The sequence below is a fragment of the Bos indicus x Bos taurus genome, chromosome 9 (assembly GCF_003369695.1).
Source record: "Bos indicus x Bos taurus breed Angus x Brahman F1 hybrid chromosome 9, Bos_hybrid_MaternalHap_v2.0, whole genome shotgun sequence".
NCBI classification, from domain to species: domain Eukaryota; kingdom Metazoa; phylum Chordata; class Mammalia; order Artiodactyla; family Bovidae; genus Bos; species Bos indicus x Bos taurus.
This window is the reverse complement of record NC_040084.1, coordinates 67,591,958-67,606,749: the sequence shown is the minus strand read 5'-3', so window position 1 is coordinate 67,606,749 and position 14,792 is coordinate 67,591,958. Positions and strand designations below refer to the sequence as shown.

At 39.1% G+C, this 14,792-nt stretch overlaps 1 protein-coding gene across 6 annotated transcripts in view; it reads right to left on the bottom strand.

The window, feature by feature from the left end:
• Window positions 1-14,792, bottom strand: part of LAMA2 (laminin subunit alpha 2) — a 693,105-nt gene that overhangs the window by 151,863 nt on the left and 526,450 nt on the right. For all 6 annotated transcript variants that reach the window (XM_027551500.1, XM_027551497.1, XM_027551499.1 and 3 more), the window contains one exon: window positions 134-245. In XM_027551500.1, coding sequence (XP_027407301.1) covers window positions 134-245 — 112 coding nt within the window. The remainder of the gene's footprint in view (window positions 1-133; window positions 246-14,792) is intronic.

Here is a 14,792-nt window from a genome sequence, read left to right as displayed (position 1 = left end):
ATACTTTTTAGAAACGCAACCCTCAAATTTAGAAAGGCCAGCTCTTATTAGAGAAATTCCAGTCTTCCTTGGTCCTTCCTTTTCTATTTTCCTGTTGGGAGAAACAGTGATTCAGTCACGACTGTTCCGATACCTTCTGCGTCCTGGGCCAAGGCCTTAATGAATGCTCCCACGGAGTCTGCTCTCACGTTAGTCCTCTCAGCATCCTGCCCAGTTTGCTCGCCATCTGCTGTCACCTTGGTAGCCTAATGATCAAATCCGGGAAAAGCATAATTAATAGAGATGATGAGGCTACAGCTAGATAAGCTCCCACTGGCTGCAGTTTCTTTCAAATATTACTTTGAGCCAAAGGCAATCGATGAATTATTGATCAGATGTACTGGAAATGATGCCCTGTGCTCAAGTATACAATTAAACTTTATTACTTCTTCCATTAAATGGAAATCAGAGAGCTGTATTTGGTCTTTTTAAAACCCTCGTTATATGCAATGGCCCAGAAGAAGTAATAAAGCGGAATTATTTCTGAAATATCTTTAAGGTGCTATTGCCAAAGTCTTTAATGGATGCTTCAATCTCCACATGTTTCAGTTTTGTCCATATTTTATTTACTGAAAAGTGTGGAACGGAGCAACGATCTCTTGAAAGAGGCACAGATAGTCTGTCTCAATAAGCTTGATCCTATAGATTTGGTTCCGATCAATATATTAATTAAACAAACAAAGAGAGGGAATGCTTAACTACTAAGTAGTGAATGCTTGTTTTAGAACACTCTAAAGATCTAGTAAAATGTTAAAGAAGAATAAATGCTAACTTTCCCACATGACATCACCAAAAAAAGATTCTGGTAATCACAGGACCATATATTACTGTCAACAAAATAAAACAGAACCCTACAACAGCCCCACCTCCCAAAGAATGTCCTCATACAGTTCCACCCTTATCCACACTGAAAATACCATTTAACACAATGGAATCCATTTAATGTGTTCATGGTTAAGATAAACCATATGGAGTAAAATAAAAATGGCAAGTATAACATTAAAAGTTTCAGATGCTACAAGATTTAGAGCACCTTGTCATAGTTTTACACTTCATTTTTCTATGTGTATGCATATGCTAATAAGTGTGACTTCCTATTTTAAAAAAATAGGGATAATCTAACTATAGATAATAAATCAAAGAATCACAAACTGATTCAATATAATTTGAATAAGACCCAAGTTGGCAGGGTATTAATACTCCACAATCTTGTACCAGAGTGCTTGCATTTTAGACATGCCCAGAGAATCTAAATTGTTTTATACATAAATAGATTTTAAATAGGACTTAAAATAGAACTAAATGTCTGGCCAGCATAGAACGTGGCAGGAGGCGCTGCAGGAATTAGAGTGCATTTTATGATTTCCCAGGGCAGTAAGAGGTTTAATTCATGAAAGTTTTCAACATTTTAAATAAAAGGTAGACTATAAAGTTCAACTCCTGTCATCTAATTTCTTAACCTCCAAGTATTATCATCACAAATAAAAGAATGAAAGGGTAAGAATCCAATGAAAGTTTTAAAAATTCCTCTTCATATTAATAGTTTTAGTATATATACAAAATGATTTGGAGGGTGTTAATATATTAGAATGCTCTGGATTAATTCTTCCAAAACATTAATATTGACATTATTTTAACTTTTAGATCTGAGGTTGAGTCAAGAAACTCTTTACACATACACACCACACAAATGTACACTCACACAATTTTTAAAATGTTGCTTTTGAAAAAAAAAGTTGCTTTTGTATTCCTAAGGTCAGCTGCTTAAGATGTTGGCCGTCTAAACTGCTTTAGATCTTTGCCTAGTCTGGATTTTACTGTATTCTGTAATATCACTACTATTTTCACATATCACAGAACACTATTATAATAACAGATTTGATCTACATTATGATCATTTTTCAATATCGTAAGAATTAATATATCACTAGCACTTGTATCTCTTATTACACAGAAAGTGTACATTATAATTTGAACTAAAACTTATTTTTTGCTTCATCAATATCTTATTTATATTACCCAAAGGTAATAATTCTCGTAAATATTGATACCATAGAGTTTTCCAACTCTTCTATGTGCAAAGCATCTAATTTTTTGAAAATAAATGTATACTGATAACACTTTTTAAAATTCTGGATGATCAAGACAGTATTCATTGCCTTGACTTATCAAATTAATTTATAAAAATATGTAAGAATCAACACTGACAAACTAATTACCAATTTGAATCAGTTCTAATGAGGTGGATGAAACTGGAGCCTATTATACAGAGTGAAGTAAGCCAGAAGGAAAAACACCAATACAGTATACTAACGCATATATATGGAATTTAGAAAGATGGTAACGATAACCCTGTATACGAGACAGCAAAAGAGACACTGATGTATAGAACAGGCTTATGGACTCTGTGGGAGAGGGAGAGGGTGGGAAGATTTGGGAGAATGGCATTGAAACATGTGAAACGTCATGTCTGAAACGAGATGCCAGTCCAGGTTCAATGCTGGATGCTTGGGGCTGGTGCACTGGGACGACCCAGAGGGATGGTATGGGGAGGGAGGAGGGAGGAGGGTTCAGGATGGGGAACACATGAGAAATAAAGGAATAAAAATTTTAAATAAAATAAAATAAAATGTCAAGAATTGTACATAACCCATGATCAGAAGTAAGTAAAAAATGTTATCACTAAGACCATGCAACCAGCTTCACTGGCTTCCTCTTATGTGTAATATGCCATACTCTTGCTTTCCTCTGGCCTTCTTGTATTCTACTGTCTTTACTTGGAATGAACTTCTGCTCAACACTTTTAGTGGCTGGATCCTTGTCATCCATCAGCTTTCAGTGTAATAAGTATCTCTTCTTGGTGTGCTCATCCCCAGGGCACCTGGGTTAGGTTCCTCCACTTCCTGTAGAAGAATATTGCCTTCATAGCACCGTGCATTTTAGAATTACTGCTTATGCATTGACATCTCTACGCATTGGCTTCCTCTCTAAAGGGTAAGCTCTACGGGGACAAAAACTTGGTCTGTCTGTTCATTGCTTGATATCCAGCTTCTAGTATGATGCCTCACCGATAGCAAGTATAAATGAATGCTGTCAAATATATGACTAAGCAATGATTTCCTAACTAATCTTACCAATCTTATTGGCATTCTTATTGCCCACTTTTCTAGGAACATTCCCAGAAAAAGCTTTGTTCATACAATTGCTCCCTAATTCCCATCTCAAAATAAATCCAGACCCCAAGATCATTCTGTTCCAACCTCATCTTCCCTGTGAAGACATCCTTGATGATTTTGACCTATACTCTCTTTTCTTAGATTTTCAAAAACAGCCATCATTACCACTATTCATGACTGCTGTGGGTAATTATTTTGTTAGGTATTTTGTTATATCTGTTGAATTTCAATCCTTGGAGACGAGGGCTATGTCTTATTAACTTTTATTTCTCTGAGAGCCAGGCACAGTGCCTGGCAAATTGTAAGGGGTCAAAGATGTTGGGTGATTGACTGATGTAATGATAATCAAACAAACGATCCCTTTGAAGTTCTAAAGCCTGTTGGAGGAAAAAAAAAATCTTTCCATATGCCTTCCTGATACCATTCAAACTGGCCATATGCCTGGTGTCATGCTTGCTAATGAATATGGAGGGGTGGGTGCTTTTTTCTGGACATTTTTCAGCACCTCATAGGATGCTGCTGCTGAAGAGCTACTGCTGAGTACTTAGGAGGAGAGCCAAGCTTGAGAGCCTGTGGTCACAACGACACTGCATTCTAGTCACTGGCCTCCTGGTAATTCAAAACTACTGCAATTAGGTGACTGCACACCAAATACCATGCTTGTGAAGGTAAAGCTTGGAGATGGGCAGAAATCTTTATGGCCAGCACAGTAGGAAGAAGACAGGCTTCCCTCTTGGCTGTATTTCAGGAGAGGAGGGGATTTGAGATTCCTGGCACCAAAAGGCACTGACTTATGGCATCTAAGAGGTGGGTTCCACAGCCTGCTTCAGCTGTACCCACGTTGATACGCATGTTCAGAAGGGCTGACAGTACTCTTTTGCATGTCGTTTACTCTTCCTGCCTTTAGAGATCCATAGAGGGCGTACGTGCTAGGTTGCTTTAGTCGTATCTAACTTTGTGCTACGCTATGGACTATAGCCCAAAAGGCTCCTCTGTCCATGGGATTCTCCAGGCAAGAATACTGGAGTGGGCTGCCATGCCCTCCTTCAGGGGATCTTCCTGACCCAGGTGTCGAACCCACATCTCTTATGTCTCCTGCATTGGCAGGCAGGTTCTTTACCACTAGTGCCACCTGGGAAGCCTCCCACTAGAAGGCATGATCCCTATTTTCACACTGGTGAGGACGAAGGTTATGAAGAGGTTAAGTGACTTATCTGAACTCACACATACGCAGGGAACTGGGGATGAGACATACATTTTCTGTCTCATAGCCGTGTATTCTGTCAGTATCAAACACTGACTTCTGTTTGGCTAACATCCAGGAGGACAGAGAAGACACATGAAGCAGTTAAGTATTCTGGGTGGGAGGAGGGACATGGCTCCAGCTTTTGCAATACTTTAAGTGCATAAGTTTTGTGTGTTTAGTCACTCAGCTGTGTGTGACTGTGTCGGTGTGTGTCTGTGTCTGACTCTGCAACCCCACGGACTGTAGCCCACCAGGCTCCTCTGTCCAGGGGATTCTCTAGACAAGAGTACTGGAGTGGGTTGCAATTTCCTACTCCAGGGGATCTTCCCGACCCAGGAATCGAACCTGTGTCTCTTACGTCTCCTGCATTGGCTGGCGTGTTCTTTACTACTAGTGCCACCTGGGAGGCTTTAGGCTTTAGTAAATTAACATATTTGAAAAATCCATATCAGAACACCATGTAGATACACTTTTAAAAATCATGTTTCATTACCCAGTAATTAAGTTGAAGAGTCACCTTGTCAAAACCCACCCAGGAGAGACTCCATAAAGGGAGCCAATGACAAATATATTACCATCTATGGGTAGTGGTGCTAGACTGTAAAAGTGGAATTCACAAAAATCAGTTTCCTCCAGGACAGGCCATTGATAATGTGACAGATGAATGCTAACTACCACATGATAGGAGCTATCTGCCCGATTCCGTTTGGCTCTTCTTGCATTTTATTAAATTATCATTCCCATCCCTTAGTCAGCTTCCTCCTTACTCACTATTATCTTGTTCCCGAGTATCTGACAAATGTCTTCTCATTTACCCTAATATGTACAATCTTCCTTTCATTCTCTACATTAGACTTTCTTATTTTTACATTCTCTTACCTCTGTTCTACAATTTTTCCAGTGTTCCTTTGTAAATGATGCCTTATACACTACTTTGCAAGTATTTCTCTTTCCTTTGATTATCTTTTTACATTTAAGTTCACTCAACTAGGTATTTTTTCCTTTTTCTTCTATTTTCTTTATGGTTGTTTCGTGTGTGTGTTTTTTTTAGAGTATTTATATCCAGGCAGCACGCATTACCATTAGACACACATTCATTTACTTCTGAACAATGTAGCTGTTACTTTCTTGCTTTAGCTCAAGCAGTTCTCACTGTGCCTCTTGAAACCTGCACATAATTTTCTTGGTTGGATATTACTAGTGTCTTTCATTTTCTGCCTTCTTTATGTTAAAACTAGAATCTAATGGAGCAAATCTAACTACTGAACAGACAACATTGCTTAGTTTCCGTCCTCCTTTGCATTTCCAGGTTTACACAGTTTCCTGCTGAAATTAAATTTCAGATCTAATCATTTACATGATATTCTCAAGGGTCATCTTCAGATACTACTGGTTCTGTATATCCAAGGGTCAGTGAAGTGCCAGGACAAGCTACTAGGAGAGACAGTGCCCAAGGACAGAGATGGTCAACTGACCCTGGGGAAAAATAAGTCAGTTCTATGTGAAATTTCTCCTTAAATATTTCAGGTGTCAGTTTTGAAAGTTCCAAATAAGTATGATTTGTTATACATTATCTCTCTCTCTCTCTCTCTTAAATATAATAGTAGAAATGAAAAAACATTGGCAACTTAAACTTTTTGGAGCTGGCGGGGTACTACAGAGTTATTTGTTTAATGATCATGGAAATAAATTTATAATCACGAACTGAAGAAAAAGCACAGTGGTATAACACAATTATAAGAGGAATCCCATCACACCTGGAATATCACAGAAGGCTCACTGTAGACTTGGATGAGCTGAGGTTTAGTTCAAGGTTAAAGAAAACATAGCTTCCCTGGTGGCTTAGAGGTAAAGAACCTGCCTGCCAAAGCAGGAGAAGCAGGTTCGATTCCTGGGTTGGATAGATCCTCTGGAGAAGGAAATGGCAACCCACTCCAAATATTCTTGCCTGGGAAATCGCATGGACAGAGGAGCCTGGCAGGCTACAGTCCATGGGGTCTCAGAGTTGGACATGACTTAAAGATTAAACAACAACAAAAGAAAACCCGTGCAGAAAAGCTCTGTGGTAGAATGAAATGTCTGAGAATAAGATAAAGGCAGAGAGAGGAGAGTGTGTTAAGAAGGAATATAGGGTCAAAAGTGGCAATTGCAGTAGGAAGTTCAAGTAAAATAAAGCTTCCGCTGGATTTAGTGACCAGCTTGCCATTGATTACCTTGTCAAAACAGTTTTGGGAGCAAGCTGGGATGGAACTCTAGACTACAGGAAGTGAGGAGATAAAGCAGAGCTGTCTCCAAGTCTTTCAAAAAACTTGGCTGTGAAATGAAAGATGGAGGTCAGGACAGTAGCAATAGAGGTACATACAGAGTTATCATCAAAAAGCATCTCAATATTCCATACTGATCATAGTGTCTGATGTTATGAATATGTTACACATGATTCCCATATTCAAGCAACTTACATTCCAAGTGGGAAATAAAATGATAATAAATTAAAATACATTTAAAAGATATATAATTATACAATATTTGCTTATATAATATTTGTACATTATATACAATAAGTGCTTAACATATTAATTTTGGGGAGGAACATTATTTTCTTTAGCAATGGCTTCCCTCGTAGCTCAGTGGGTAAAGAATCTGCCTGAATGGCAGAAGACCTGGGTTCAATTCCTGGGTCAGGAAGATCCCCTGGAGAAGGAAATGGCAACCCACTCCAGTATTCTTGCCTGAAGAATCCCATGGACAGAGGAACTGGGCAGGCTACAGTCCATGGGAGGTCGCAAGAGTCGGACATGACTTAATGACTAAACCCCCCACCTGCCATTAGAGAACTTAACTGCATTATGAAAAAGATAAGCACAAAATATATAAGCACCTGAGGGAGAGAGGGCAGCTTATACCAGTTATGCAGGACCAGACTCGCCAGATATTTTAACAATTAAAGTGTATTAATCATAAAGCGACTGGTCAGATAACAAAGCAGAGAGAAGGACTGTCAAAAAGATTGACTATACCAGTGAAAGCACTTTCCATAGGACAGGGAGCTGTAAGCACCACATGACTCTAGGCTGACAATAGTTTTCTATCTTGACTGGCATCAGAATCATCTGGAAGCTCATGAAAGTCCTGGTGTTCATACTATTGTTGTTTAGTCAGTAAGTCATATCTGACTCTTTGAAATCACATGGACAGTAACCCACCAGGCTCCTCTGTCTATGGGATTTCCCAGGCAAGAATACTGGAGTGGGTTGCCCTTTCCTTCTCCAGGGGATCTTCCCAACCCAGGAATCGAACCTGCATCTCCTGCATTGCAGGTGGAGCCTTTTACTGCTGAGCCCCTTTATATTGTGCATCGGACTGATTACATCACATTTGGGAGTGAGACTGGCATCGCATAATTCCAAGATGCAGTTCTAGTTTAAGGCACTGTCTCCTCTAACCCAGCCATAGATACTAGGAAGTCATGGCCCCTGTACTTCTCATATTCTGATCTCAACTGCTGAATCATTCATGGCTGTGAGATAAAGGTATTGGTAGATTCAGCCGTTGGGAAGATCCCCTGCAGGAGGGCATGGCAACCCCCTCCAGTATTTTTGCCTGGAGAATCCCCATGGATAGAGGAGCCTGGTGGGCTACAGTGTCCATAGGGTCACAAAGAGTTGGACACAACTAAGCAGTTAAGCACAACACAGGCATACACATTGGACATTTACATCATTTAGTCTTCTAGTTATGATTCCACGGGTATCAATACAACTTTTAATTATCGTGCAGCTTGACCACAGGAAAGGAAAGAATTGATCATTTTGACTTGAATATTGAAGGTCTCCATGATTTTCTGGTGGGGACAAGGTTAATTCATAAGTGAGGATTTCCTTTTTATTTCTTCCCCATCCTCACTTCATCACGGAGATATTTACTTACAGAAGTCTTATTTGTAGGCTTTTCGAGTTACAAAATGTGAAGAATGGGTGGATAAAAATGGTATTGAAGTGTGGAAATGGGGAAAAAGAATACTTTCCAGTGGAGAAATCTGGCAAACATGACCTCAGCCAGGTGATCAAGATAAACACCAATAGTAATAAGACATACTGATTACATAGGTTCTTAATATGACATGATAAAATGATACATTATCTCTGTGGTCTTTCCCACACAGACCCATATCTCTATTCTAATCATGAGAAAAACGTAAGGCAAACACCCCAGTGGAGGGACATCATACAAAATACATGAACTTGTCAAAACTGTCAAAATTATCAACAAACCAGAAAAGTCTAAGAAGCTGTCACAGTCTAGAGGACACAGTCTAAGACGACATGATGATTAAATGTAATGTAGTGTCCTGAATAGGATCCTGAAATATACAAAGACATTAAGTAAAAGTGAAGAAATCTGAATAAAGTAGACTCTTTAGTTAATAATAATAATCAATCAATATTAGTTCATTGGTTGTGAAAGATGCATCATACTAAGATATTAACAGTAGAGGAAACTGGGTATGGAGTATATGGGAAATCTCTGTACTATCTTTGCAATAACTTTTCTGTAAATCTAAAACTGTTTTAAAATAAAAATTTTGTTTTAAAATAGTATTAGAATTAACTCAAATTGGATAATAGATCTAAATATAAAATGCAAATTATAAAACTCCCAGATAACATAGTATAAAATTTAGATAACTTTAGGTATGGTGATGACATTTTAGATATTACCAAAACAATCAGTCAAAGAAATAACTGATATCCTGGGGTTCATTAAAATTAAAAACTTTTCACTGTGATGAATATTGTCCAGAGAATGATGAGGCAAGTCCCAGACTGTTATCTTATAAAAGACTGTTGTCCAAAATACACAAGGAACACTTAATGATGACAAACCTTGATTAAAAAATTAGAAAAATCATGTCTTAGTCATTTAAGTGAAATGTTAGTCACTTAGTCGTGTCCAACTCTTTGCGACTCCATGGATTGTAGCCCACCAGGCTTCCCTGTCCATGGAATTCTCCAGGCAGGAATACTGGAGGGTTATCTATTCCCTTCTCTAGGGGATTTTCCCAACTCAGGGATTGAACCTGGGTTTCCCACATTGCAAGCAGACTGTTTACCAACTGAACCACCAGGGAAGCCCAGATGGTAGAGTCTGCTGCTATAACAAAATACCTCACATTAGGTGGCTTGTAAATGACAGAAGTTTTTTTCTCACAGTCCTAGAGATCAAGAAATACAAAAATAACATCTCATAGGTAGTGTCTTTTCACTTTGTGCTTACAAGGTCAGGAAAGGGCAAAGGATCTTATTGGGGCCCCTTTTATATGGGACTAATTGCAGCCAGAGATGGAGGAGCTCTATACAGTCAGCAAAAACAAGAACAGGAGCTGACTGTGGCTCAGATCATGAACTCCTTATTGCCAAATTCAGACTTAAACTGAAGAAAGTAGGGGAAACCACTAGACCATTCAGGTATGACCTAAATCAAATCCCTTATGATAACACAGTGGAAGTGAGAAATATATTTAAGGGACTAGATCTGATAGAGTGCCTGAAGAACTATGGATGGAGGTTCATGACATTGTATAGAAGACAGGGATCAAGACCATCCCCATGGAAAAGAAATGCAAAAAAGCAAAATGGCTGTCTGAGGAGGCCTTACAAAAGGCTGTGAAAAGAAGAAAAGTGAAAAGCAAAGGAGAAAAGGAAATATATTCCCATTTGAATGCAGAGTTCCAAAGAATAGCAAGGAGAGATAGAAAGCCTTTCTCAGCAATCAATGCAAAGAAATAGAGGAAAACAACAGATGGGAAAGACTAGAGATCTCTTCAAGAAAATTAGAGATACCAAGGGAACATTTCATGCAAAGATGGGCTCGATAAAGGACAGAAATGATATGGACCTAACAGAAGATATTAAGAAGAGGTGGCAAGAATACATAGAACTATACGAAAAAGATCTTCACCACCCTGATAATCACGATGGTGTGATCACTAACCTAGAGCCAGACATGTGAAGTCAAGTGGGTCTTAGAAAGCATCACTATAAACAAAGTTAGTGGAGGTGATGGAATTCCAGTTGAGCTATTTCAAATCCTGAAAGATGATGCTGTGAAAGTGCTGCATTCAATATGCCAGCAAATTTGGAAAACTCAGCAGTGGCCACAGGACTGGAAAAGGTCAGTTTTCATTCCAATCCCAAAGAAAGGCAATGCCAAAGAATGCTCAAACTACTGCACAGTTGCACTCATCTCACATGCTACTAAAGTAACACACAAAATTCTCCAAGCCAGGCTTCAGTAATACGTGAACCATGAACTTCCAGATGTTCAAGCTGGTTTTAGAAAAGGCAGAGGAACCAGAGATCAAATTGCCAACATCCGCTGGATCATCAAAAAAACAAGAGAGTTCCAGAAAAACATCTATTTCTGCATTATCGACTATGCCAAACCCTTTGACTGTGTGGATCACAGTGAACTGTGGAAAATTCTGAAAGAGATGGGAATACCAGACCACCTGACCTGCCTCTTGAGAAACCTATATGCAGGTCAGGAGGCAACAGTTAGAACTGGACATGGAACAACAGACTGGTTCCAAATAGGAAAAGGAGTACGTCAAGACTGTATATTGTCACCCTGCTTATTTAACTTCTATGCAGAGTACATCATGAGAAACGTTGGGCTGGAAGAAGCACAAGCTGGAATCAAGATTGCCAGGAGAAATATCAATCACCTCAGATATGCAGATGACACCACCCTTATGGCAGAAAGTGAAGAGGAACTAAAAAGCCTCTTGATGAAGGTGAAAGAGGAGAGTGAAAAAGCTGGCTTAAAGCTCAACATTCAGAAAACGAAGATCATGGCATCTGGTCCCATCACTTCATGGGAAATAGATGGAGAAACAGTGGACACAGTGTCAGACTTTATTGTTTTGGGCTCCAAAATCACTGCATATGGTGATTGCAGCCAGGAAATTAAAAGATGCTTACTCCTTGGAAGGACAGTTATGACCAACCTAGATAGCGTATTAAAAAGCAGAGGTATTACTTTGCCAACAAAGGTCCGTCTAGTCAAGGCTATGGTTTTTCCAGTGGTCATGTATGGATGTGAGAGTTGGACTGTGAAGAAAGTTGAGCACCAAAGAATTGATGCTTTTGAAATGTGGTGCTGGAGAAGACTCTTGAGAGTCCCTTGGACTGCAAGGAGATCCAACCAGTCCATTCTAAAGGAGATCAGTCCTGGGTGTTCATTGGAAGGACTGATGCTGAGGCCGAAACTCCAATACTTTGGCCACCTTATGTGAAGAGTTGAGGCATTGGAAAAGACTCTGATGCTGGGAGGGATTGGGGGCAGGAGGAGAAGGGGACAACAGAGGATGAGATGGCTGGATGGCATCACTGACTTGATGCACATGGGTTTGTGTGAACTCCGGGAGTTGGTGATGGACAGGGAGGCCTGGTGAGCTGGGATTCATGGGGTCGCAAAGAGTTGGACACGACTGAGCGACTGAACTGAACTGAATTCCCTTCATGAAGGCTCTGCCTTAGTGACCTATTTCCTTCCAACAGCCTCACTTCCTAATATCATTACCTTGAGGCGGGGGAGGTTTAGGATTTCAACATAGGAATTGTGGAGAGGATACATGCATTCAACCTACAGCAAGACCTGAATAGACATCACACCAAAGAAGCTATACAGATGGCAAGTAAGCATGTAAAAGTGCTCAACATCGTCTGTCCTTAGGGAATTGTAAATTAATATAAGTTGAGATACTACTATACACCTGCTGTTGTTGTTGTTTAGTTGCGAAGTAGTGTCTGACTCTTGGGCAGACTGTGGCTCGCCAGGCTTCCCTGTCTTTCACTGTTTCTGGGAATACGCTCTAACTCATGTCCATTGCGTTGGTGATGGTATCCCACCATCCTTTGACAATCCCTTCTCTCCTGCCCTCAGACTTTCCCAGCATACACCTATTAGAATGGCCAAAATTCAAAACACTGACACCACCAAATGCTGGTGAGGATGCAGAGCAATAGGAACTCTTACTCATTGCTGCTGGGAAATGCAAAATGGTACAGCCACTCTGGAAGACAGTTTGGTGATTTCTTGCAAAACTAAACATACTCTTACCATATGATAGAGCAATTGCATTCTTTGGTTTTTACACAAATAAATTGAAAACATATATTTGGATGCTAATAGCAGCTTTACTCAAATATTGCCAAAGCTTAGAAGCAACCAAGGTGTCCTTCAGTAGGTGAATGGATAAATAAACTTGGTACATCCAGAAAATGGAACACTACTCACCACTAAAAAGAAATGAGCTATCAAGACACCAAAAGACATGAATGAAACTTCAATGTATACTACTAAATGAAAGAAATCAATCTGGAAAGGTTACATACTGTATAATTCTAACTATATGATATACAGAGACAGTAAAAAGAGCAGTGGTTGCCAGGGGTTAAGGAGGACGGAGAGGTGAAAAGGCAGAGCATGGGGGACTTTTAGAGCCATAAAAGTACTCTAAATGACACTATAAAGGTGGAGACATGTCATTAAACATTTGTCAATATCTATAGATTGTACAACACCAAGAGTGAACCCTAAAACTATGATTTTGAGTGATAATGATTTGTCAGTGTAGATTTATCTGTTGTAACAAATGTATCACTCTGTGGGGGGAAGTTGATCATGTGGGAGGCTATTTGTATCTTGGGGCAGGGGAGCATATGGGAAATCTCAGTATTTTCCAGTCAATTTTGCTTTACACTACTCAAAAATACTAAGTCCATTTTAAGAAATTTAGTATGGGAGAGGCTTCTGGGAAGATGAAAGGATGTAGGTTAAGAAATAACAAAGGAATAGTAATAATAAAGGCTCAGATCATTTGGCTGTAATCAGCTCAATGACAGCAACAACATTTGCTTATACCTCTTTTCCCAGTGTCTGTCATTCTGTTATAGTATCCAGAACATATTCAATCCTTAGGAAGAATTAATTAAATGAATTAGTGAATGAAATGCCACTGTTCCATGGAATTTTCCCCTAATAACCCTTAACAAGACTAAATTAATCCATTTATGTGTACTTCTGTTACATTCTTTTATTTCATGCTGTATTACATATTTATTTGCACTTGTCTCCACACTTAAATGCTTATGTACACACACACACGAGACTACAAGCTCCTTGAAGACAGACTGGGCCTCGTTTTTATCTGTCACCTGCCAACACTTAGCTTGGGCTTTGTATGTGGGGAACATTCGTGTGTGCCTGTTGACCGAGATTACTTTCGCATGATCCGCTTAAAAGTTCTTATTAATGTATTCACAGAACAAACATAAAATTGCAAAATATTAAATTGATATGAGATAAATGGACTCACTAATCTAATATCTAACTACGTTTGTCAAGAAATTTTGTATTTGTACATTCCACATCACTGGGAAGAAATCCTGAAAAAGTGTTTAGTAGGCTGTTTGTAACCTGAGGGCCATTGTTCAGCATCATGTGCTGAGAATTCCATTTGATTTCCCTGTGGAAATTCTAATAAGCCAGCAGCAGGTTAGGTGGAAATGGCATTGCAACTGTTAGAATCCATAAGCTAGGTCCTCCTGAGGTCCTTGAATACAGCCATTCATAAGTCATTTTGGTATTATGGCCTGAGGGATGTCTTCTTTAAAAAACGGACTAGATAATCTGCAAGAACCTTCTAGCTCCAATATTTTTTGTCATTTAAAGTTCTTTGAGAATCAAACTGGACCCCTAAATTCCAGGCCAGTTTTCCAGTTCATGCATTTTTCTGGCCACAAGATGGCGAACTTTATGCTGTTTTCTTCATTCTCTACAAGGGAAAAGAACCTTAACTTTCCTGCAGTTTTGAAAATTTAAAACTCCCAATATCTTAAAAAGTCTGATAAACACAACATGGATTTGCATTCTGACTCTAAAAAGTGTCTTAAGTGCTTTGGATTTTCTTGATAAAGATTTCCTCTTTTGGGGGGCAATACAGATTTAGACTGTATTTCTATTAATATACAAATACAAATATCCCATGATAAAATCAAAGAGACTACAAGTATTTTCATTTGCTTATCTTTTTCCTTATGTAATCAGAGACAGGGATTTGGGAATCCAGAATCTATGGAAGCTAGTGGATAGAGTTCGCAAAATATACTGTCATCCTGATATTTCTAAACATTGGCCTTGATACTTCCCAAGTCTGAATCCCAGTCTTTTCTTGTGGTACTGGGTTCTCAGATTTTATCTGAGGCAGAAGTAGCAAGTCAAAAACACATCGATTTCATGCACCAAATTTGGATTTAGGAAGAACAAGA